The following is a 23224-nucleotide window of genomic DNA, read 5'->3' on the forward strand; positions in this document are numbered from 1 at the left end:
AGAAAAATGTTCTGGCCATTGAAATGAAGTACGGCTGCCTTTTTTTTGATGCATTGTTGCTGAAGTATTTATAAAGTGCCTGTTTATCACTAAAAGTTTCCCGTGTTCTTTTAGCTCTAAATTTCTGATTTCTGTAAATAACAGAAACATAACGGGAACACTGGAGGTCGTGAAACCTTCTATTCAGTAACCCATACCTTGGTTACGAAGCATGCATTTGGTTTTACCTTTACACATGTGTTGTTTGAAAAGCCGCTTACTTTCCAATTACAAGTTTTTCTGCGAAGTTTGTGTAAGTTAGAGTGATTATTTCAAGTTTTTTTGGTCAACTAGTGGTCAGTTACGGACTTAAAATAATGTTATGTTTTGTTTTTAATAAACAAGTATTTCCATGCTGCATGGGAAATAATGAGCCTGTCTTCATATTCCAAGCCCATACATGCAACAAGATGTGAAATTGTTAGACAGACTTTCTCATAAAATATTGCATAAGTCACTAATGATCATATAAGAGAATTGTAAATAATCTCTGTGTTCCTTATGTACTCACAGTCATTCCAGACATGCTGGCTTTCTGTCAGAAAAGCTCATTTCCTCACTAAAAATCCAACAAAGCAGTTGGTTACCTGTCCAGCGCTGGTGGTACCTGCAGGGGGTTCTAAGCTGCCCTTTCTGGAGTTCTGTAGAGTTGCTTCCTGTCCAGCGCTGGTGGTACCTGCAGGGGGTTCTAAGCTGCCCTTTCTGGAGTTCTGTAGAGTTGCTTCCTCTAGCAGGAAAGTTGCTCAGACTGTGACTGTTGCCTACAATCAGTCTTTTTTTTTCTGGGCAAACCTCAGCATTTTCTTCCTTCTAAACCTTTCTTACATTCTTACAGATGGCAAATCTGTGTGTTAGCCTATAAAACAAAGAATGAGATTCAGTTCTCTCAAGTTATGCTGACCCAAACTGTCTACTATAGGTGGCTCTTGACTTGATAGAAATACTTAGGATAAGAAGCACTTTCCAAGGGAAAACAAACAACAAAACAACCAAACCAACAAACAAAAACACACAAAAATCCAGAAAGGTCTTGGTAGATTTTTTTCTGAAGAAATTTGGTTTTGTGTATTAATTGAAAAATTAATTAAACACTATCTTATTTTCCCTTCTTTCTGGACAGTAGTCATTCTGTTAGTGGGATGGGCCAATAAATCAAGTAGGATTACTCAATAATTGTGCTGAATAAAATATTTAGTTCTATGTATGTTCAAATTTAGTGTTCTTGAATAATATCTTTTAATGGATTTGGTCTTAAGAATGAAATAGCAGAATGGGATATGACTGATATAAAGGGCTGTTTGGGGCTCTGTGTGTGTTTTAGTATGAACTGGGAATCATGCTAAAAGAAAACTGACAAATTGCAAATTGTAGTTTAGGAAGAAAAAAGAGAAATCATTCTTCCAGTTCATTCTTATGCCAAGAACAACTTCATGGATTTATCCTTACTGTGGTAAGGAATAATTAGTTTTAATTGCAATATATTTTTAGTAATTTTATGAACAAATCTGAATTGCAGTTAATAAGAAGGCAGTTACCTTATTACATGATGCTGAGATGTCTTATGTTTCTATTAATTTTAAAGTTTTACAAATTACTATTTGTAAAGTAGTAATTGTTACAGGTTATGGGTTGTTTCAAGATGCTGTTTGTTTGCCAAGTTGCTATACAAATGCATTTTCTTTCCTTCTCAGAGGAATTCAATGACCGAATTTTGCGACCAGAACTATCAGATACTGAAAAGATGTCTCTTCATGAGGAAGTACAGAAAATTTACAAAACTTACTGTTTGGAAGAAAGCATTGACAAAATTAGATTTGACCCTTTTATTGTGGAAGAGATTCAAAGAAGTAAGTTTGAATTTGAAAGGAATAATTTGCACTGGAATTTAAACAGCAAGCTGAACTAAAGTGAAGATTAATCCATCTAAATATGACCAGTCTTTGTTTGTCGTTGCTTTAAAAGTTGTTGGCCGCTTGCTACGTTGTGCTTAGTCCATGTTTTGTCAGTTTATTTCTGTTTTGTCAGACTTATAGTAGCATGCAAGGTAATCACAATTCAGACCAGATAAAAATCGAACTTTATCTGCCTATATATAGATATATTTATTTGTGTTTGTGATTTTTTTTTTCTCTTATAGTTGCTGAGGGCCCATATATGGATGTTGTGAAACTTCAAACTATGAGGTGTCTTTTTGAAGCTTATGAGCATGTACTTTCTCTACTTGAGAATGTTTTCACTCCTATGTTCTGTCACAGTGATGAGGTAAGTGCGAAAGGTTTGAAGAGTAGTCTTAAAGTCATTCAAAGCAATTTACTCAGCATTTATGATTGTTCTGTGATTGAAAGTTAAAAAAATCAAATTCCCCACACTGATAGCTGCCTAAAGCCTTCTAACAGGAAACTCTTGAAACAGAGGGGTGAGTCTGAATTTGTGTGTGTAAATCAGGTTCAGTGTTAAACTTCTCACATTTATTTGAGCAGATTATATTAATGTGTCTTAGCAATAGGTACTTACTTGTCTTTCTTCTGAATAAAGTGTATTTCTGAAAATTAGTATTGATAGTAATTTTTCCCATAATAGCTAAAATGTTTCAAATGCTTGATTTTTCCAATGAGGAGGAGACATGGGTTCTGTTGCTTAATTTTAGTTTTATTTCTGTTTTCATGTTAATTTTTTAATCCCAAGACTGTGTAAAGTAAAATAAATAGTCCTGGGAGCATGTATTGCAGATTTGGTGTGTCCTTTTTCAGATGAATATTCTAACTGCTAGATTGTGGTCAGCTGACCTTTTACTTCTGTTTGTTTCCTGAATTTTGCTATGTCATTGCATAGTAGCATTGCCTCAGTTAGTCTGGTGTTTTCTTTGATACCTTATTTGCTTTTGTAGTACTTCAGACATCTTTTAAGAGGAGCAGAGTCACCAACGCGCAATTCAAAGTTCAACAGGTGGGTATGGTAGAATGTTTAAGTAGTTTCTTGGTTTTTCCTTAAAAGCATCAAAATACTAAACCATAGGAATTTTGCTACTGCCTGATACCAATTTGACTAAATTTTTAGGTCTGACTTACTTTTTAAATGGACAAATTACATACTGAAGGAACAAGCATTATTACACAAGATGTCTCTTTGCTTTGAAGTGTTTTACATTCGGGAACTTAAAATGTGATTAAAACCTCAACATTTGAAGAGGGGAGGGGAAAACAAATGTACGTTGAGAATAAGATAACATGTAAATAAAGTGGTGATTTAATTGACTTTATATAATACCATTTTGTTGGTGCAGAGCTGAGTGATCTTGGAATTTGGGTTTTACAGGGATATGTACAGTGCACCCTACATCTAACCAACCTGGTCATGCAATGGGAATCTCCTTTTCTGACAAGGAAGATTGTCTGTCAAGTGTGTTTTCTGTCCCCCAGCTTTCCCCATGCATTGCAGAAGTATAGTGTCAGAAGCTTTGTTTCTGGATTTGGGCTATGTACTTATAGACCACTTTTCAGGTTCCTTAGGGCCTGTAGAGAAAGAGAATCATCTCCCATGGTATGGATGGGTGATATTCCACTGTTGGGTTGGGTTGAGTAAGCTTGAGGTCTCATAATTTTGTCTTTCCTCTTGTGCTGGATGGCTCAGTCAGACTAGCCCAACTGAGTTGCCCTTATGGTCTAGTCAAAAGAAGGAAAACATCATTGAGAAAGTCTTTAATTTGGATACGCTTTTTTTCTTGGTATCAAGTAAGATCCACAGTACTTAGAAAATGCTGGTGTTTATTATCTTAGATTGCTCTTCTAGAGGAGTAACAGCAATTTATTTAACTTTTTATGCCTTCATTGTGGAGCAGCAGCTGCACTCTTTGATTTGCAGCCTCCTGTGAAGTGTATTATTGTGAGATCCCTTTCTCGCCTGCTAGCATTCTTCAGAAACTACATGATCCTTCTCTTTAATATATCACCATAGGTGATATCTACTATGTAGTCTTTATAGCTTTTGTAGATCCAGGACTCGGGCTTTGGTCAGTTTGGTGCTGACCAGCTTGTTTCTTAGCAAAGAGGCATAGAAGGCAGATAGACCAAACTGCATTTCTCCCCTCTATGGTAGTCCATCAGGAATGGTGACCTTAAAATACACTCCAGCTTCTGTTGAAGATGGCTACAGGGTTTCATCCAGACCTTTAAATCTGCATTCTGGTACCTTTCCCAAGCTATTCATGTCAAGGGTTGAAAGTATCCTGTCATACACTTCTTAAATCTTGTTAAAGTATGAAAAGATTAAGGCCACCTCCCTGGTGCTTTGCTTTCCAAACCAGAAAGAGTGAGATTATAGGCAGTCTCTACCTGGAGTTTTCGAAATACATCCCTGGCTACAAAATAAACAAATTTTGAAAATGTATTTGGTTTACATTTTAGAGCAGTTTGAATACTCTGATTATATATGCTGGTTTATGATACGAGATACTGTATGTTCCTGAAGTGGTGCCTCAGTGATTATTTCCATGAAACAGACCTCCTGTCTGAGGTCATAGGCAAGTAGTTTGCCTGTTTGTCTGTTGCTTTGGTATTTCCCTCAAAATGTGGTACAGAGTCACTGCCAAGGGAAGAAAAAAAGATGGAATTATTCCAGATGCTATCCATATGTACATACCTTATCCTGCCTTCTCTCCCCTAGTCTAGCATTAGAAATTATATAGGAATTTTATGCAAAGAGTTTTATTTTCTGTATCTTTGATACTTTGGTATGGGAGCTGGGATTGTAACTGCTGGTTAAAAAGTCAGATCAAGTAGCAGATATAAAATCCCAGTGGAATGTTTATGTGGGTAATCTGTTGAAAGATTTCACTTGCTGCAAGACAAGAAAACTGCAGAGCAGTTACAAGCAGAAAGGTAGGGAAGAAGTGACGATCTCTGTAATTTCTCATTTGCATCACTTTGAGCTGTGCAAAATAATTGTAGCTTTTTGTGTACAGATAGGACGAATAATGTGCTATGAAAACTCCCAAGGGACATGAGAAGTCCCAGGTATTTCTGGAGTGTGAAGAAGCCACACTGAAGATATTCTGGGAACTTGATAGCTAGCTGTGGCTGTCAACAGTTTAACTCCATAACTGATATTTTCCACCTCATGGTTTATGTGTGTGGCCAATGAAACCTGATGTTTTAAATTCCAATTCTGGTGAATTAATTTTGGGTGTGTGGAAGAGAGGACAAGAATTCCTTCTCCCTCTCTTTTATTTATGTATTTTAATACATCACTACATTACTTAAAGGTAATCTGTATTGGAAGTCTAACAAAACAAAAAAGCCATTATATGATATCAACTCTCAGATTTCTGGATGGCTGTATGTCTGCCTTTTTTACTACACATCGTGACCACATATAGAAATAGATGCATCCTCATTTGTCTTCATTGGGATAGTAATAAAATTCAAACAAATAAAGGATGAAGTGCACAATGTAATTGATTGTCACTATCAGTTCCAGCTTGGTAGGCTATGCTTCCAGCTTCACAGTTAACATGACTAAAGGGACTGTAAGATGCCTTAGAATGAGTTCCTCTTGTAAAACAAAATCTAAAATCTGAATATTTTAATCCCATATCAATTTATCCCAAATTCAGTAGCTCCAGTCAGTTAAAATCATGGGTGTGGTGACTGTATTTATGGTTAATCCATTATTTAAAATCTTGGTTGGAATTACTCAGTTGGTGGCTGAGGCATTGGTTCTGTGTACCAGGTTATGTAGAATGTCAAAAATACATGACAGTTCTTAAAAGCTGTGAAATAATAATGAAAAAGGTATTTTAAAAGTGGTTTTTACTATATCTAATACAGGGGGTGCTGGTATTACATAAAGTAAGTCCCCAGCCTTTTCTTTGTATTGGCCGAATGAACTAGATTCCTACATGACTCCTGAACATAGTTTATAGAAAAAGCTGCCTGTTTGCTACTACAGGTAACTTTGTCAATGAAAGCCATTCTCTATAAAATCATAGCCACTTGTGCTGAATGTCAGTGAAAAACTGAACATGTCCAGTAATGGTGATTTTTGAGTTCAAAGTCCATGATTATGGTGATGAAATGTGCAGGTACCATTCACTTAGCACTTTATTAGGATTTAGGTCAGGAATTCCTCATTGTACCATGCTTTTTACTAATCTGTAGTGATGGTTGAAGCCTATTCAGTTTTGTTTAGGATAGGTCTGTCAAATTTGTTTTTTTTTTTTTCTTTAACATTATTTTCTCCTGGGCTCTGAGGTAATTTATGTACCTGTTGTTGCAGAAATAGCCTGAGTTTGGATGACTTCCGGTAAGTCAATCTAACACTCAATAAATGTTGTGTGTTAGTTATGCTGCATCTATCATGACTGCATCACACAGCCTTTACAACAGTAATTACCTGTCCATTTGTGAAAACACATCTGAATGTCTTCTCTGGACTAAACTGCATTTCTCTCCACAATAAGATTTACTCCCCATGTCCTCTTCACAAGTATTTAGAAATTGCTTGATTACTAATTTCACAAGTTTGCAATGTATTAATATTGTTTGCTGTTAACAATTTGTCTGTTGTTGTTAGCTTTGGGATATATTTGTGTAACTTGAAGCTTTTTTTTTTTTTTTTTCTTTTCACCAAGACTGTTAACTCCTCCAAAATTTCCTTTACACCATGTCACGTTTCCAGATACTGTTTGAGGTTTTATCCACTTAACTGCTTGTTGCACAGCTGTATCTAGGGTGTTCATTGCTTAACGTTGTGTGCAAATACAAACATTCTATGCATATTTTCAAGCACTCAACCAGCAATCCCCCAAAGTAGTTCTCTCTGCAGCTGTTCTTGTGACTGTTGCGAGTTTGATTTCAACTTACACTATTTTTTATAATGTATTCTGGGTAGTCTGTGATCACTCATCAATGTCTTAACAGCTGTTCAGTGCTTTGTTTTATCATTATTCATGCCTCTTTAAATATGTGCTGTCCAAACTCAGAAAACAATGTTTTCTTTATGGGTTTTTCGTTAGAATTTATTAGAGCATCAGTATTATGTGTATTACTCATAGCATTCTCGAGTTTTGAGGGAAATTTATCAACTTCATTTTTCAGGTCAGGAATCAAGGTTTTCTATCTTTTGTGTGCCAGTTCAGAGTATTAAGTTATAACTTGCTAGACTGTTGAGCAATAAGGCATACTGGAGATACAAGTGCAGTTCATTGATTTTTTTATTATTTTTTTAAGTGCAGCTCTCTGCGCTCAGCATTTCTCCTAATTGGGTGTTGGAGTTTTTGCGAGAAGAAAATAGCACTCCAGCTTCACATGGGTGTAAATATCTAGCTTGTCTGATGCATATAACTCATCTGGTAACTTTTTGACCCGCAGAGGTTCACCGCAGCATTCTTGAGCTGCATAGCCCTGGCTGATCACTTGCAAAGGACTGTTCAGTGAACTGAATGAGGCAGGGATACTGGAGGAAAATTATTTCGCAACCTCCCACAATTAAAGAGTGCCACAGTAGACAGTGGCACTAATGCAGTCTTTGGTCTGTAATTCCCAGCCGTAGAGTGAACAACAGTTGTAATTTTTTTGATGACAAGTATGTGTGACTTCTGAAGTGTTTAAAAATAAAAAAACAAGTATTCCAACCTCCTTGTTACATCATTGATCAGGAATACTGTAGCCTGTAGACTATCCACTCAGGGTCCTGCCAAGAAAGCAACTATAGAATTATGATCTAATAATGCTGTTACTTGGATCAGCACTAGAAGGAGTGTGATATGAGTTTTGTATATATCTTTGTCGACAGTGGCAGTTGACAGGTCTCTCTTCTAAACTGGCCACCTCCTCTCCTCTTTCTTCCCTCATGCCATGAATCTGACCATGTCCTACTCCCATCTCTTCCCTTCTACCTAGCCTCAAGTTCTTTCTGCTATTTCTACTTAGCCAGTGAATATATTAGATTTTCATCTTGATACTTTGATACCTTTTATTTTTGTATATATATTTTTTTTTCTTGTTCAGCTTCTTAAAAATTTGGATCACCCTATTGTCTATCTCTGTTAACATCCACAGCTTTTTTCATGCTTATCTAATCCGGTTTGCTCTGCATACTTGCTGAAGGATTTTTGCCAAACCAGTCCTATTTTCTCTTCGTATGTTGTCCGGCATGTGTCTTCTTACTCACCGGTGTTTGTTCTGATTTTGTCTCTTTCTGTGAAGAGAATCCCATCCTTGTTTGTCACTTTATACCTGTTCCAGTTTAGTGATTGCTGTTTCATCAGGCATAATCTTTAGGCTCAGCACTGGGTCAAGAAAGGATGGTTTCTAGCTCTCACATTGAGTCCTGGCCCAATATGCTTCAGTACTGAAGTTACAGTAAGAGCTGTATTCTGCCTTCAGCTGCAGCATGATCAGTTCAGTAAATAACTGGTCTGTGCCTGGAGTACTCTTACCATGTCTTTGAGCTTGTGAAGATTAATGGTTTTGGTCAAAACCTTAAGAACTGTTTTGACCAAATTTTCACAGGAATTATGAAAACTTCTTCAAGAGTCAAGCCAGAAGTCTGAAGTATTAACCTACTTGAAAAGCTGTCTGGTTTTGTCTTAATAAGGTTTGTATTTTGCTAGCCCAGTGTTTAAGCTCTAGAAAAATATCCTTCAGAGACGTCCTTGTCTCTAAACTGGAGTGACATGAATCTGATGGATGGACCACCCACCCGGTGGATAAAGAACTGGCTGGATGGCTGCACGCGAAGAGTTGTGGTCTGTGGCTCAATGTGCAACTGGAGACTTAACAAGTGGTGTCCCTCAGGGGTCGGTGTTGGGACACATCCTGTCCAATATCTTTGTTGGCAACATGGGCAATGGGATTGTCAGCAAGTTTGCTGACAACACCAAGCTGTGTGGTTTAGTTGATACACTGGCGGGAAGGAATGCCATCCAGAGGGACCTTGACATGCTTGAGAGGTGGGCTGATGCCAGCCTTATAAAGGTCAACCATGACAAGTGCAAGGTCCTACACCTGAGTCGAAGCAATCCCAGGCACAGCTACAGGTTGGGCAGAGAAGAGATTCAGAGCAGCCCTGCGGAGAAGGACTTGGGGGTGCTGGTCGATGAGAAAATGAACATGAGGTGGCGTCAGTGTGCACTCACAGCCCAGAAAGCCAACCGTATCCTGGGCCGCATCAAAAGCAGCGTGACCAGCAGGTTGAAGGAGGTGATCCTTCCCTCTGCTCTGCTCTTGTGAGACCTCACCTGGAGTATTGTGTGCAGTTCTGGTGTCCTCAACATAAAAAGGACACGGAGCTGCTGGAACAAGTCCAGAGGAGGGCCACGAGGATGATCAGGGGACTGGAGCACCTCCTGTATGAAGACAGGCTGAGGAAGTTGGGGCTGTTCAGCCTGGAGAAGAGAAGGCTGCGTGGAGACCTCATAGCAGCCTTCCAGTATCTGAAGGGGGCCTATAAGGATGCTGGGGATGGACTGTTCATTAGGGACTGTAGTGGTAGGACAAGGAGTAATGGGTTTAAATTTAAACACGGGAAGTTCAGGTTAGATATAAGAAAGTTCTTTACAGTAGGGGTGGTGAGGCACTGGAACAGGTTGACCTAAGAGGTTGTGAATGCTCCATCCCTGGCAGTGTTCAGGGCCAGGCTGGACAGCATGTTGGGCAATGTGGTCTAGGGTGGGGGGTCCCTGTCCATGGCAGGGGGGTTTGAACTAGATGGTCTTAAGGTCATTTCCAACCCAGACCGTTCTATGATTCTGTGAATATGCAGGCAGGTCCGCAATATGGAAAAGTTCAGTGCAGCACAGTAAAGTGTAGCAGTTGTTTAAAAATTGAGTAAAATTGTTCAAACTTGGATTTAGACTACAAACAGCCAAGTGATGTTAGCTTTGCTTAGCAGAGATAAGTAAGATAGATGGTGCCTGTTTGCTTTGGATGGAGCTGATAATATAGGAGACAGGAAAAGCAAAAGATTTGGGAACAGTGGATTATTTACACAAGTTTAGTCATGTATACAGCCCGGGTAAAACTGTAAACAGGAAGATCGTTAGGAACATGAACATGCACATTTCGATTCAGCAGTTGATGTTGTCCACGCAGTCTTATGAGCGATGAAGATGCTTTACCTGCTGGTCCTTGTTGTTCTATTGGTACTACTGTTCAGTAATCAGTAACTTTTTTTATTTTAACTGAAAAAGAAGCACTTAGGATATACATATATATATATATATATGTGTATATATATATATATATATATATTTCTGCCAAAATACAAATTGTGCTTTTAATCTCAGTAGTCTATACAGTTGAGTCTTTGCTGCTGCATTTCACTGTGTTGATTTTTAACTCGCCTGTCAACTGTATTGAGACACCACATGTAACCTTAGATTGATTCCATATTCAGCAGAAACATTTTTCTTCCTGGAACTGCTAGCGTGTCTATGTAAGAAATAATCTTCAGTGTCAGATCTTGTGTAAGGGCATAAGAATGCTGTAAAATCTGTTCTCTCAGTGCGGACTGCATTCCGCTCAATTATTTTTCTTTTTCCATACCTTGTTCTTCTTGGGTGCTTTGTCATAAGTGGCAAGACTTTAAAAAGTCTTCATCTTTCAGTCAGACTGGTTCTTCAAGCCAAGATTTTTCAGTTGCATCTGTTTTCTCTCATGCTCAGTCTTGCTCCTTGCACATTCCTTTTGTCTGTCCCTGATGTTTAAAAGTTGAGATCTGTCTTGAATCATACATGCTTGTAAAATTCTGTACAGAAAAAAAAAGCAGAAAGGCATCTGAGTACACCATTTACAGTACTTGGCAAGAGTGGATAAATATTTAAATATGAGTACATGGAAAAGAACAGAGCTGGTGACCTTCTTGGTGTGGATGCCTGTAGCAATACCACGGTTCCTGCTGTCAAAACAAGTAATTGTTTATTCATGTCCTGTATTACTAGGATACTACTATATAAGTTTGTTATGTTTGCTCATGGTTATAAGAGTGTTATGTTTGCTCATGGTTTAAGCCTATGGGAATCCCATATCTCTTAAAACTGTAATCAAGAAACTTTGCTGATCAATCGGAGAAAAATTTGTCATAAATTAATTTCAATTTCAGTGGAATTGTAAATGTATTGGGTACTTTTTTATACATTTGTTTCTCTGTCTGTAAATGATGTGCAATAGCCTACTGAGCTGCTGTGTAATGATGTTCCTTGTGTAGTGAACTTTGGCTTCTGTAATCCTAGGACTACACAGAAGAGAGGAGAATCATTTGGAATCAGCAAAATAGGCAACAAAATAAAAGGTGTATTCAAGAGTTCTGCTATGGAAGGAGCTATGTTGCCTAACTATAACTTAAATGAAGGAGAAGATGACTTTGTGAGTAAAAGCTTTATATTTGACTTTAAGTCTCTGTTGTGTTTCTTTTCTTATTTGAAAATGCTAAGTTTCTGCCGTTTCTGCTGTCTTACTTCAGTGCAGGGCTTCTATGTGCTGGCTTCTGATTAAGTTACCTTGTTTCCCCTGTATTCATTCACAATCCAAGGCCACGTCCCTGATTAATGTGCCTTTGAGCTTATTGCTTTAGTACAGAGAAGTACTAAAAGTAGAAGTGTCAGGCATTTTTGTAAGCAATGAATTTTTCTCTAAAAACCTACCATGCCATTTTACAGTTCTAGATAGTAAGGTATTTTTAGGACTGTGTGCTCAGCTCTTCATCTGAAGCTTGCTACGAGACCTTTAAAACCATATTTGAAGTAGTGGAGAAATTGCTGTCAGGTTGGGTGGTGATGCAGCCAGGAGCCAGATAGTCCCATTTGTTTCAGGTGTCTCCATTAATTAATGGTTTTCTTTCATGCTAAACAGCAATTAATAGAGCCAATGGCAGAATTATTTCCCAGGACATTGGTGTCTGAAGCACATATGGGGGACAAATGGAAAAAATTAAGAAGGGAAGAGGAAGGAATTGGTCAGAAGCTCTCAGTAGTTATGTTTTTTACAGTGTGTCTGCCAATTCTACCTTTTGAACTTCTTCCTAACAAACAAAACCTTTAAGCATTTATCACCTCGCTAAACTGCTAGCTCATTCTCCACAGCCCAAAGATAAAACAGTAACTATGAGTTTATATTATTCACCTATTTACTTTCAGAAGAGGGTGGGAAGGACTTAGCAACATAGAACTCTAGATAGGTTTGTTTTTTTTCTTTAAAAGGAGAAGAAACAAGGCAATTTTCTGCATAACATAATCTTCATGAAGTCATGCCTTTAAGGGGCAGAGATATTGCAATTAATTTCTTGGTTAATTAAGTTCTTGTTGGTGAAACCTCTCTCTTTTTGAGGCAAGATTCTAATGAAAATGAGTTAATTCTGCACCATTCCTGTTGTAGATTCTGCTAGCCAAGGGACGTGGAAGGATAATTCTCCTATAGTAGAAGAATTAGTAGAAATATAATCAACGCAGTGGAGCTCAAAGAAGAAGCACGTTTTTGTGCCAGAGCACAAGAAGTTACTTGAAACAGACAGACAGTATAGAGTCTAATCATTACTAAGGAAGGTTTTCAAATATACACAATGGTTTTAGCCTAGGCAAGAATGGAATTTTTTAGGTGCAGCATTGTCTCAAGTACCTTCATTAAATAAATGGAGAATATTACTTTGTAACTAAACCCACATTAGACAAAATTTAAGAAATACCCAAGTCCTTTCACTTGGTAAGTGTGGATGGGAAGAAGAATATGTTAAAGAAAACACTGTTGTAAAGCTGCTGTGTGTCTGAAGAGCTGGACAGAGCTGTGACTTCATTTCATGAGTGAATACTGAATATACAGAATTCAACATTAATAATGTCGCAGTAAATGTTGAAGTGTAATTTCCTAGCAGACATTCACAGGGTCAGAGGAAGAGCTCTGTGAGAAATTAAAGATGTGATCTGGGAAATTAGAGTATAATTGCAAGATGGTGGCAGTGCAGTATACAGATTTAGCAACTTTTTGATTAGCTTATGTATGGAGGGTGTGGGAGTTGCTTCCTCCTACCCAGATTCTGATTAGGAATTTAAGTAAATTGGTGTTATGTAAGCTTGGTGGGTTCAAGGCAAATATAAGGTAAAGCATGGCAATGGAACGAGTTATGTGCATTGTGACAAGAAACTGAACAACGTCAGTCTTTTGCTTTTGACAAAGTCATGTTGATGCAGCTAAAGCCTATCAGAGACATCCATTTAGTCTAAGGAAATCATGTTGGCATAGAAACATGTTAGCAGCTTTCTTTAGCTCTGGGCAGCCACTTTGTAAGCTGCTAATATGATAATAGTAATTCCATGAAACCACACTGAATAGTTGTCAGCGAAATTTCAAATATTCCATGAAACCACACTGAATCCTTGTCAGCAAAAGATCTTTTGCATATTAAAGCACAGCTGTTGTTACCATGGCAACTAGAACACCTGTAGACTTGATTTGTGGCTTTATCGGATTAAACAAATGGAAAGAGTCTGGGGTAACCTGTTTGGGGCTTGGTGGTCTTTAAGCAGACCACCAAGAAAGAGGATGCATCTTGGTTTACAGTTAATGCTGTGGTTGTCATAGTGGAAAAGCCTGGGAATTTGCATAGGATGATTATCAAAACTGGGCTGTAAATCAGGTGAGGGGTCTGGTGAAAAGAGGTTATGAGCCTGTGAACCTTTGCTGATGATTGAATGTAACTTCGGAAGGGCTGAGTGCCCTTTATGGCCTCTTTATGAGCACTTCAAGGACGACTGCCTCCTACCTGCTCTAAACCTTACACTGCCTGCAGTGCTGGGAGTGTAATCACTGTATCAACTAATAGCGTAGTCCACTGTACGAAACTAAATAAATAGGAGGAGATGAGAACTGCAATCAGTGGAAAATGAATTGGAAAGAAATAATTGGAAAACGCAGGTAAGTGTTGAGTTTAAGTCACATCTGTGCTTCAGCATTTAGTTCAGTCAAGAGCTACATAATTAAGTCTGAGTTTCTAGAATGATCTTGCATTTTTGGAAGGTGTCCTAATGGAGGCTATATATTGAGTGCTGATGTAGATTTACACATGAAGTCAGGATAAGGTGATAATTTTGGCAGCCGATAGCCTGCACAGGGTGAGAGAGTGAGTACAAACTGCACCCAGTTCATGCTGCCCCATCTGCAGAAGCTCAGGTGTTGCTGACTTTTAGTTGCTATCCTGAGATGCTGTTCTGCTGTTTCTCTCCAGTGGTGACAACTGCATGAAGCCTGGGGAAGGGGGAAAATAAGGGTAAGACCTCATACAGAGGCTTTGCGATTGTAAAGCTACCTGACAACCCTGTTGTTGCAGATCAGAGAGTATATGTCCTATTTATTCCATTCTTTGATGCAAGTCTGTCCTGCAGTTTGTAAGCCCAAATTGTTCATTCCAAGTTAGGGTTACTTGTGTTTGCTTTGGGAAAGAGCACAGCCTCTGATTTAGCTCTCAAATTGTGAACCACCACAGCTGAGCATGGTCTCCCTGCAGCAACTCTGCACCTGTCACAGGTTCTCTTTTTATCAAATAAATCAGGTAATGGAAGCAAAAAGGTGTTTAGAAGAGATTCAGTTAGTGGATCCACAGAGATCTATTTTGGAAGACAAAGGTCTGCAGTGTAACCAGGTTAAGGATCATTTCAGTATTATGCAAAGGCAAAACAAAACTGAACAAAGATTGCTCATGTATGTTGAACCATTTATGCTTCAGCTGCAGTGCAGTCATGATCGTGTGAATATTGTAATGGAGACACAGCCAAAATTGTTTCAGGGACGCTGTATTGCCTTAAAGCATTAATTGGATTCTTCCAATACAGGTAAAACTTGTTAAGCCACCTGGGCTTGTCCTTTGAGTGGAATTTGGCTTTAAATTATGAAGCTAAGGGAAGTGGACTTGAAAGTGGCATTCATGCTTTTTCCAGTGTGCTGTATATATACATTGTAAATGTATATGTTAAAATCCCCTATTTAACAAGTGGTGGTATTCTCAAGTCTTATGTGAGGACTTAGTGAATAATGTACTTTTGAATTGTTGCTTAACTCCAACCTATCTCAACATCACAGGCCTAATAGCTCTATAAATTGTGGTTGGACGGGGAAGGTGTTGCTGTGTGCATAGGCTGGAGGCAGGGTGATGAACAATTTCAGTTTTGCAAGGAAACTGGACTGCTCTTTTTTTCCACCTGCTTGCCTATGGTTGTGAAAATACAAGAACATTTTGCCTCAGGGCATCTTTATTGAGGTGTAATCTCTCCACAGAATCTTCATTCTGCTTTACTTTGTCACCTGTTTTGAGTCTAAGGCCAGCCCTACCCTTCCTTCCCACAGATGCTGGCTCCTCTTTCTCAAAAATAATGTTCATTCCTTTGGGTTATTTTTATTATTCTTTTTTTCTTTTCGTGTGGTGAAGATGTGAATTGGGTTGTGCAATGGTCGGAGAAATAAATAGCTTTCCAAGGGTAGCAGCTGAAGCTTGGCTCTTTTAGTCCAGATATTTAAGATAATCTTTGTTGTTTGTGGTCATAAAAGATTTGTAGTGCTTCCTTTTGTCATTGTCTGGGACCTGAGAATTTAGTGTGCTGTGCAGTAGCTGGGTGATTAATTGCCTTTGGGCAGCTCAGCCTGTCTGTGATGAGCAGTGTTAGGAGCATAAAGTGAGTGTCAGTGTAGTACTGGGACTGCAGTTCAAGTTCGAAATAATGGTGCTGCTTCTGAAAGTCTGCTTGCATATGTTAAAATCAGTGTTAATAGAATCATAGAAACATAGAATGGTTAGGGTTGGAAAGGACCTCAAGATCATCTAGTTCCAACCCCTCTGCCATGGACAGGGACACCTCACACTAAACCATCCCACACAAGGCTTCATCCAACCTGGCCTTGAACACCGCCAGGGATGGAGCGCTCACAACCTCCCTGGGCAACCCATTCCAGTGCCTCACCACCCTAACAGGAAAGAATTTCCTCCTTATATCCAATCTAAACTTCCCCTGTTTAAGTTTTAACCCGTTACCCCTTGTCCTGTCACTACAGTCCCTGACAAAGAGTCCCTCCCCAGCATCCCTATAGGCCCCCTTCAGGTACTGGAAGGCTGCTATTAGGTCTCTATGCAGCCTTCTCTTCTCCAGGCTGAACAGCCCCAACTTCCTCAGCCTGTCTTCATAAGGGAGGTGCTCCAGTCCATGTTTTATGACATGGAGTCTGAGTTTATGAACTCCATGCACCCGAACTACCCTAGGTGTAGCCAGCAAGGATTAGGCACATGCTGCTCCCTGATGCATCCATTGCTGAAACTGGAGCTGATGGGGAATGCAGATGGCTTTAAAAACCTCTCTAGGCTGTGGGAATAATTCAGTCCCAGTTGTGGCTGTGTTGCACCTTGCAGAGCAAGTCAGATTCAAGTGTCTACAACATACTCCGTTGCGCTCTGCTATGGGGATGGGAGACCTGCTAGCTTGGTGCACTGCTGGCTTCTATCTCTTGTGTTTGCCTAGCTTCTTGGCCTGACCTAGTAAGCTCAAATCTCCAGTTTGCATCCTTGTATGGTGGAAATCTGTTGGACCCAAGCTGGTTCATGTAGCATTCAGTCTGTGTCTAAGGCTTTCTTCCAGCTGTTTCCTTTAGTATTTTGCTCCCTCACTCACTGTCTCCCCTTAAGTATCAGTTTCTGGAACTTGATAACACTATAAAAGCTTTCAGATCTCTCTAAATGCTGCTAATTTCGAACTAATTTGCAGTGGATCTAAAAACAGAAATTAGTGTGCATGGAAACTCCATTAATGTAATGGGTTTTTTTGTTCTTTTATTACTTAGTGACACACATTAAATACGTGATTTATGTTTCATCATCATATACAAGGTTTGTAAAGGTAGACTGTACCAATTAGAACAGTTGATATTGATGTTTGGATCTTTACAGATTGAAGAAGGTGTTATGGTGATGGAAGATGATTCTCCTGAGGAGGCTGTTACTACCCCAAATACACCCCGCAACCTGGCTGCATGGAAAATTAGCATCCCATATGTAGATTTTTTTGATGATCCCTCCTTGGAAAGAAAAGACAGAAAGGAGAGAATTCCTGTGTTCTGCATTGATGTAGAGAGAAATGATAGAAGGGCAGGTACGCAGTGTTGTGGATAAGTGTCATTTAGAAATGAACTCAGAACATTCTGGGGTTCTGTATTCTGATGGGTGTTGCAGTGTGTTCTGTATACATGTTCTTATGATTTTGAAATAATGACTTGAAAGTTATGAGAAAACGTGTTTGACAGCTAAATGATCGCATTTAGTATTTGCAAGTTGAGAACTGACGACTCAGCGTGAATCAGTTCCATTTAGACTTCATGCCAAAATTTAAGAGTTTATCTTGCAAAAATCCTGATCCCACAATTTATGTTAATAAAGACCTGTCACATTTTCCTTTCACCCACTCTGAACTTTGGAAAAATGAACAACAGATAACTCTTGATATAACTTTTAAAATATAGTTCTTGGGAAATGAGAATGTTTTGCTTATTAGGAATGGTTTTGGCTTGCAGATAGTTCATCAGTATCTAGATAGTAATGCGTCCATATTGAGTGGAGAGACTGCCTCATCCTGGAGCTGCACAGATTTATGTTGGTGGAACTAATACTTTCATACTACACCAAAGTGTTTAAGAGTTATGTAGTGATATCTTCTAGGAGGAAGAATGGTCAGGATATGGGATGGTGCAGAGCACTGTATTCAACAAGTGATATTTCTGTAAATCATTTGGCTAAATGTTTGAAAATAGATCTAACATAGTCCTAATGAATTTTGAAGTTATGCAGCATTCCACTGTTTAGATTCTAGGGTTCCCCTAAACGAGATGATAATTTCCTTGCTAGTACCATATCTATTTACTAGGTATGCATTTTAATTTAATACTTTAATTACCTGGCTGGGATTTTTTTAATGCATTTTGGGGTACTAATATAATTGAGGTTTTTTTCCTATAATAACTTGTGTCTCAAGTGGCATAAAGCCACATTTATTTTTAATGCTGTGTTTGTTTTGTTTTTTTCCCAGTTGGGCATGAACCTGAGCACTGGTCTGTCTACAGGAGGTATCTTGAATTTTATGTACTTGAGTCGAAGCTCACTGAGTTTCATGGTATGTTCTCCAATATCTGTAAAGCAGCTTTCCCACTGCTGTGATTATCATTCAGTAGTGAGCTGAAATTTGAATTAATGAAACCAATGTTTGCTGCATTACAAGAATAATTTAATCTCCTTTATATCTTCATTAGGTACATTTCCTGATGCTCAGCTTCCCTCAAAGAGAATCATTGGCCCCAAGAACTATGAGTTCTTAAAATCCAAGAGAGAGGAGTTTCAGGAATATCTGCAGGTATCAGACTAACCTCTGGAGCAAAGAATACTCTAATTATATAAAACTACTAAAAGATTATAAATTTGGTTTGGTGGGGTTTTTTTTGTTTTGTTTCGAAGTAACTTCAGTTTTAGAAAGGGATAAAGTGGGGAAATAAAACTTGTTAAAATTTCATGTGACTGAAAGCAGAAGCAGGTGGCAATATCTATGATAATATAATGCTCTTTGAATATCTTTTTGTTGTACAAAATCTGATTTTTCAAGATTAATTTTAAAGTACTTAGACTTTTTTTCTTTCCTTCTGTCTCAAAGAAACTTCTGCAACACCCAGAACTAAGTAACAGCCAGCTTCTAGCTGACTTTCTGTCCCCTAATGGAGGAGAGACTCAGTTTCTTGATAAAATGTTGCCTGATGTGAATCTTGGTATGTATATGTTAGTTGTTTATCCTGATAAATAGTAATGCTGTAGCTACTGTAATTGGATGATAGGAATAACTAATAGATAGTAGATAACAAGTAGCAGATAGATAGTAGAGTAGATAGGAAGAGTAGTTAACTTGGGTAAGGATAGAGACAAGGGAAATAACTCTTCTCCTTCACAGCCCTTAAAGTTATAGCTCAGCAAGCAAGATATGCGTGTACCTTTTCCTTGAAGAAAAAGACACTTTGAGATTATGGAAAAAGTGTTGAAGTTGCTTTTGAATTTTTGTGTCAGCAAGCAAACTAAAATCTAACAAATATCGCAGTTGAAGAAGACATTATGGTATTGTGATGAGTCAAATCTGCACAAGTCAGTCATTGTTTACAGGTGTGATGGTACAAATGATTTTGTAATATAAACTACCTTTGGGTGTTAGTTGATTAAAATCTGTTCCCGGTGTGAACCTGCTGGAGTGATCATTGTCTTAGTGTGCCTACTTGGCTGTTGAATGAGATTTTTGTGGTCATCCTCCAGTTACATGGTTTCATTTTGTCTCAGACCTCCCTTATTGTTAAAAAATAAAAGCTTATAATTATGGTGTTCACTGTAGTGTATCTCATGTCTGAGACTATGCTTCACTTCCCCAAAAGAAACCCAAACAACCCCAACAAAACATTTTAACAAGTCTTGGCATTTTAAGTAGCCTTTTTGGGAGAATGAGCAATCTTACTATTATCATTTGATCATTGTACATACTTTCCAGTGTAAGTTCCAGATTTAATGACATGTAGATAAGAAAACTATTACTGTAAATGTAGTGCTTAAAATAAAACTAATCCTAGACACTTTCATTTTTCAGCATTCAGAGTTACTGTGCTGTATCTTGATAGCCATAACGGGACAGAAGAGCTGATTTTAAGACCCCAGCTGTAGTCTGTCCAGATTGTAAAACTTTACTCACCAGTATTTTCAAGACTGGATCCATGTTCTCTCCAGCTGCTCTGATTATTACCAGGGAAAGTGGAGAATCTCTTCTTTTGTGATAAATGTTTATAAAGGATGAAAAATACAGAACCTTTAGCTATTCTGGTGTCACATAATACTGCTGCTAGAGTGCTATAGCTGTTTATGTTTGAGCCTCTCTAAAAATTACAAAGGTAGATCTGGAGTACTTTTATTCTTAGAAAAAAAAATGTATTCAGGTATTCATCTGTGTATTTTTCATATTTTAGGTATCTGTTTTTGAAGAGTACTAAGCACTAAGCTATAAGCTGGATACGTGGGAGACTTCATTTTCATAGCTGTTTGTGCCAGATCAGAAAAAAAAAATACAGTTTTAAAAAACTGTTGTATTTTAAATTCAGTACTAGACAATGAGTGTATAAAACGTAGCAGAGCAAAATGTCTTTAAGATCAGGCAGTGATAATAGAAAGTTTTTGTTTGTCTGTTTCTAATTATAGGTAAAATTATAAAATCTGTTCCAGGAAAGCTGATGAAAGAGGTGAGTAAGGCTTCCAGGCTGCCAACATTTTAACTTCAATAACTAATTTTACATGCTTACTAACTTACAGGCTAGTAAAAAAGTTGTTTGGAAACTCAGTTGAGGGGTTGGATTTTTTTTGGTCTTTCCCCCTTCCTATAATAATTGAAGTGATGGGTCGCTCATGTCCTATTTCAGAAAGGTCAGCATTTGGAGCCATTCATCATGAATTTTATCAACTCCTGTGAATCTCCCAAGCCTAAACCAAGTAGACCTGAACTTACTATTTTGAGTCCGACTTCTGAAAACAACAAGAAGGTAGAGTAAATCATCTCACCTCCCCACTTCAAGGTGCTGGGAAAATGACCATATTTTGAAAACGCAAAGATTAAACAGGAAAAAGCATAAATGTAACTTACCTATCTGTATCTTTCCAGACAAGAGAGAAGATAATAGTGCAGAGAGCTTTGTCATCTTCTGTGTTGTAAATATCTTAGTCTGAACAATTTTCAAGGGTTGTGGGTTTTTTGGTTTGGTGGTTTTTTTTTGTTTTGGTGGGGTTTTTTTTCAATTCTAATTGGTTTTGGAGATAAGGATACAGAGTAGAGAGCCTGGGAAGTACAGAGAAAAGAAGAGGGAAATCAAAGCTGAAAAATGGGGCATGTTTTAATGCCATGAGTGAGCTTCCTTTTTGAAGTGAAGAGCTTGAGTGTTTGATGAAAGTGTGACTTTTCTAAGTGCTACAAGCTAAATTTGTCACGGTGCTGATATTTATCTGCCTTTAAAATGTTAGTATACAGTTCATTGATATCTGGCATACATAATAGATTAATTGTGTAACTTATGTATAGTTTCTCTCTCTTAACATTGCCACAGTTAAAGCCCAGCACTTCCAATTTTAACCTTTTACTTGACTATAAGAAAAGATAGTTCCGTTCTTAGTTTTCCTATATTTTTGGCTGGAGCCTGGTAAAACTTACTTGAAAGACGTCTGTTACCTTCAGGGGCTTTAAAAAGGCACTGGTCTTTATATTTCTGTGCTAGACTGCTTTAGGTTGTTAATATACTTCTGGAATTTACAGCAGAGTACTGTTTCTGAACCAGGATTTCAGAGACCCAAGCTCAGTGTTACAGAGTTGGTGTGGCTTGGAACAAAATGTTTAATGTGCATACACTTTGCCATTTGAGAGGTTCTAAAAGAAAACTCGGTACTAGAAGCTTTTCTGCTATCTTGCTTGCTTTGGAAAGAAATTGAAACTGGGCTATGTGGGTGTTAGTCTTTTTTTCCCAAGTAACAAGTGATAGAATGAGAAGAAATAGCCTCAGGTTGCACCAGAGGTGGTTTAGATTGGATGAGGAAAAATTTCTTCACTGAAAAGATTATCAAGCACTGGCACAGGCTGCTCAGTGGAGTGGTTGAGTCACCATCCCTGGAGATATTTAAAAGATGTGTCACTTAGGGACATGGTTTAATGGTGGACTTGGTAGTGCTAGGTTAACGGTTGGGTTTTATTTTTAAGGTCCCTTCCAATCTAAACAATTCTATGATTTCGTATAAGCTGGGACACTTCATTTTGCAAAGTGATAAACTGGAGATGCATGTGTCTAGAGAATAATGCACAGCATGAGAGGACAGGGTAAAGACTGTTTAGGGTTTTTTTTTCTTCTCTCTCTTCTAGTGCAAAAGCATTAAATGGGGACGGTAGGAGCCCAGCTCAGAACAATAAGTGGTAGCTCTGGCAATGGTTAGTACATTTGCGGAACTCTTTGCCCAAAGATGCCATGAATGCTAGCAGCTTAAACAACTTAAGGTGAGACTGGGCAAATTCACAAAAGGAAATCTGTTTAGAGTGGATACCTGTAGAGAAACTGCATCCAACTCCTGAACTTTTTGTTTTTTTCAGTTGAAAATAGAGGCTTGAAGAATACTGTTGAAAAGTGCTGTCTGTATTTGTTCTTTTCTTACAAGAGCTAGAAGCCCAGCATCTCTTCATGGTTCGTGTTGGTGATGGGCTGTTGAGAAAGTGGACCTTTTGATGTCCTTCACCATGCATATTTTTATTGTGTTATGACATTTACAGAATTTGCAGCCATAAAACATTTATACTGATCGAGTATAATGGCAGTTAAATTTAGCCATTCGTTTAGATTTCATCTTCTAAACACGAAGTCTGAATTACTACAGCCAATACTGTAGTGTCAGCTTACATACGTGTGCACGCAAAATTAGTAGCTTTCATTTCAAGTCCTTCCTTACCTTGGACACCATTTCCAAGGTTAAGATATTTTGCTCTTGTTGTCTAATTAAAGGGGTATAAATGTATCAGCAGATTTAAAACTCATATGTAGAGGTTTTGACTTGTGCCAGAAGCAATATATGCATATATACGTCAGATGTTTTTTATAAAACAGCTGACAGTGTACTACAGCACGCTGTGAACAATCAGGTAATACTTTACTATGCTCTGTCAGGAGCTACTGAAGTTAGTAGTTTTAATGCATTTAACATATTTAAATAATATAATTGAGCAACAAGCTTTGTACTCTGAGGCATTCCAGGGTTCTTTCTGTACTTTGCTTTAAAAACCTTTACTGAAGGATCAAAATTAATTCTTTAAAGAGGTATACAAAACCTTTTGAATTGTACATGGTTAAAAAAATATATATATCATTGCTCAGTTAAAATGTAAGCTTATTCTCTGAAGTGTCAGTATGTTATTCTCGTAAAAGAGCATGTGTACTGAAATTCAGGCTCTGAAATGAGGTTTTCCTGATTCTTTTCAACCAAGGTGATCCCAGGAAAGCAAAGAGCTGGCTGCACTTCAGCTTTCCTTCTGGAATACTAAGTTTTCCTTAAACAAAACAGATCGTTTCTGCCTTCTGTTTTCAAATGTCATTTTCAGAAATACTGTTGTGGGGAAAACCTCCTT

General features: G+C 38.1%; 1 protein-coding gene across 3 annotated transcripts in view; it reads left to right on the forward strand.

Annotated features, from left to right (window-relative positions):
• The window catches only part of SNX14 (sorting nexin 14), a 56252-nt gene that overhangs the window by 21483 nt on the left and 11545 nt on the right, over nucleotides 1–23224 (forward strand). The window contains exons 1-12 of one of the 3 annotated variants that reach the window (XM_065681305.1): nucleotides 1438–1489; nucleotides 1731–1886; nucleotides 2177–2301; nucleotides 2927–2985; nucleotides 6313–6339; nucleotides 11270–11402; nucleotides 16957–17158; nucleotides 18089–18172; nucleotides 18309–18409; nucleotides 18704–18815; nucleotides 20275–20315; nucleotides 20493–20612. In XM_065681305.1, the coding sequence (XP_065537377.1) occupies nucleotides 1453–1489; nucleotides 1731–1886; nucleotides 2177–2301; nucleotides 2927–2985; nucleotides 6313–6339; nucleotides 11270–11402; nucleotides 16957–17158; nucleotides 18089–18172; nucleotides 18309–18409; nucleotides 18704–18815; nucleotides 20275–20315; nucleotides 20493–20612 (1197 nt within the window). In that variant the 5' untranslated portion in view covers nucleotides 1438–1452. Of the gene's footprint in view, nucleotides 1–1437; nucleotides 1490–1730; nucleotides 1887–2176; nucleotides 2302–2926; nucleotides 2986–6312; nucleotides 6340–11269; nucleotides 11403–16956; nucleotides 17159–18088; nucleotides 18173–18308; nucleotides 18410–18703; nucleotides 18816–20274; nucleotides 20316–20492; nucleotides 20613–23224 lie in introns of those variants that run through there. The other 2 variants (XM_065681303.1, XM_065681304.1) reach the window with 2 other exon arrangements.

The sequence above is a fragment of the Lathamus discolor genome, chromosome 5 (genome assembly GCF_037157495.1).
Source record: "Lathamus discolor isolate bLatDis1 chromosome 5, bLatDis1.hap1, whole genome shotgun sequence".
Lineage (NCBI taxonomy): Eukaryota > Metazoa > Chordata > Aves > Psittaciformes > Psittacidae > Lathamus > Lathamus discolor.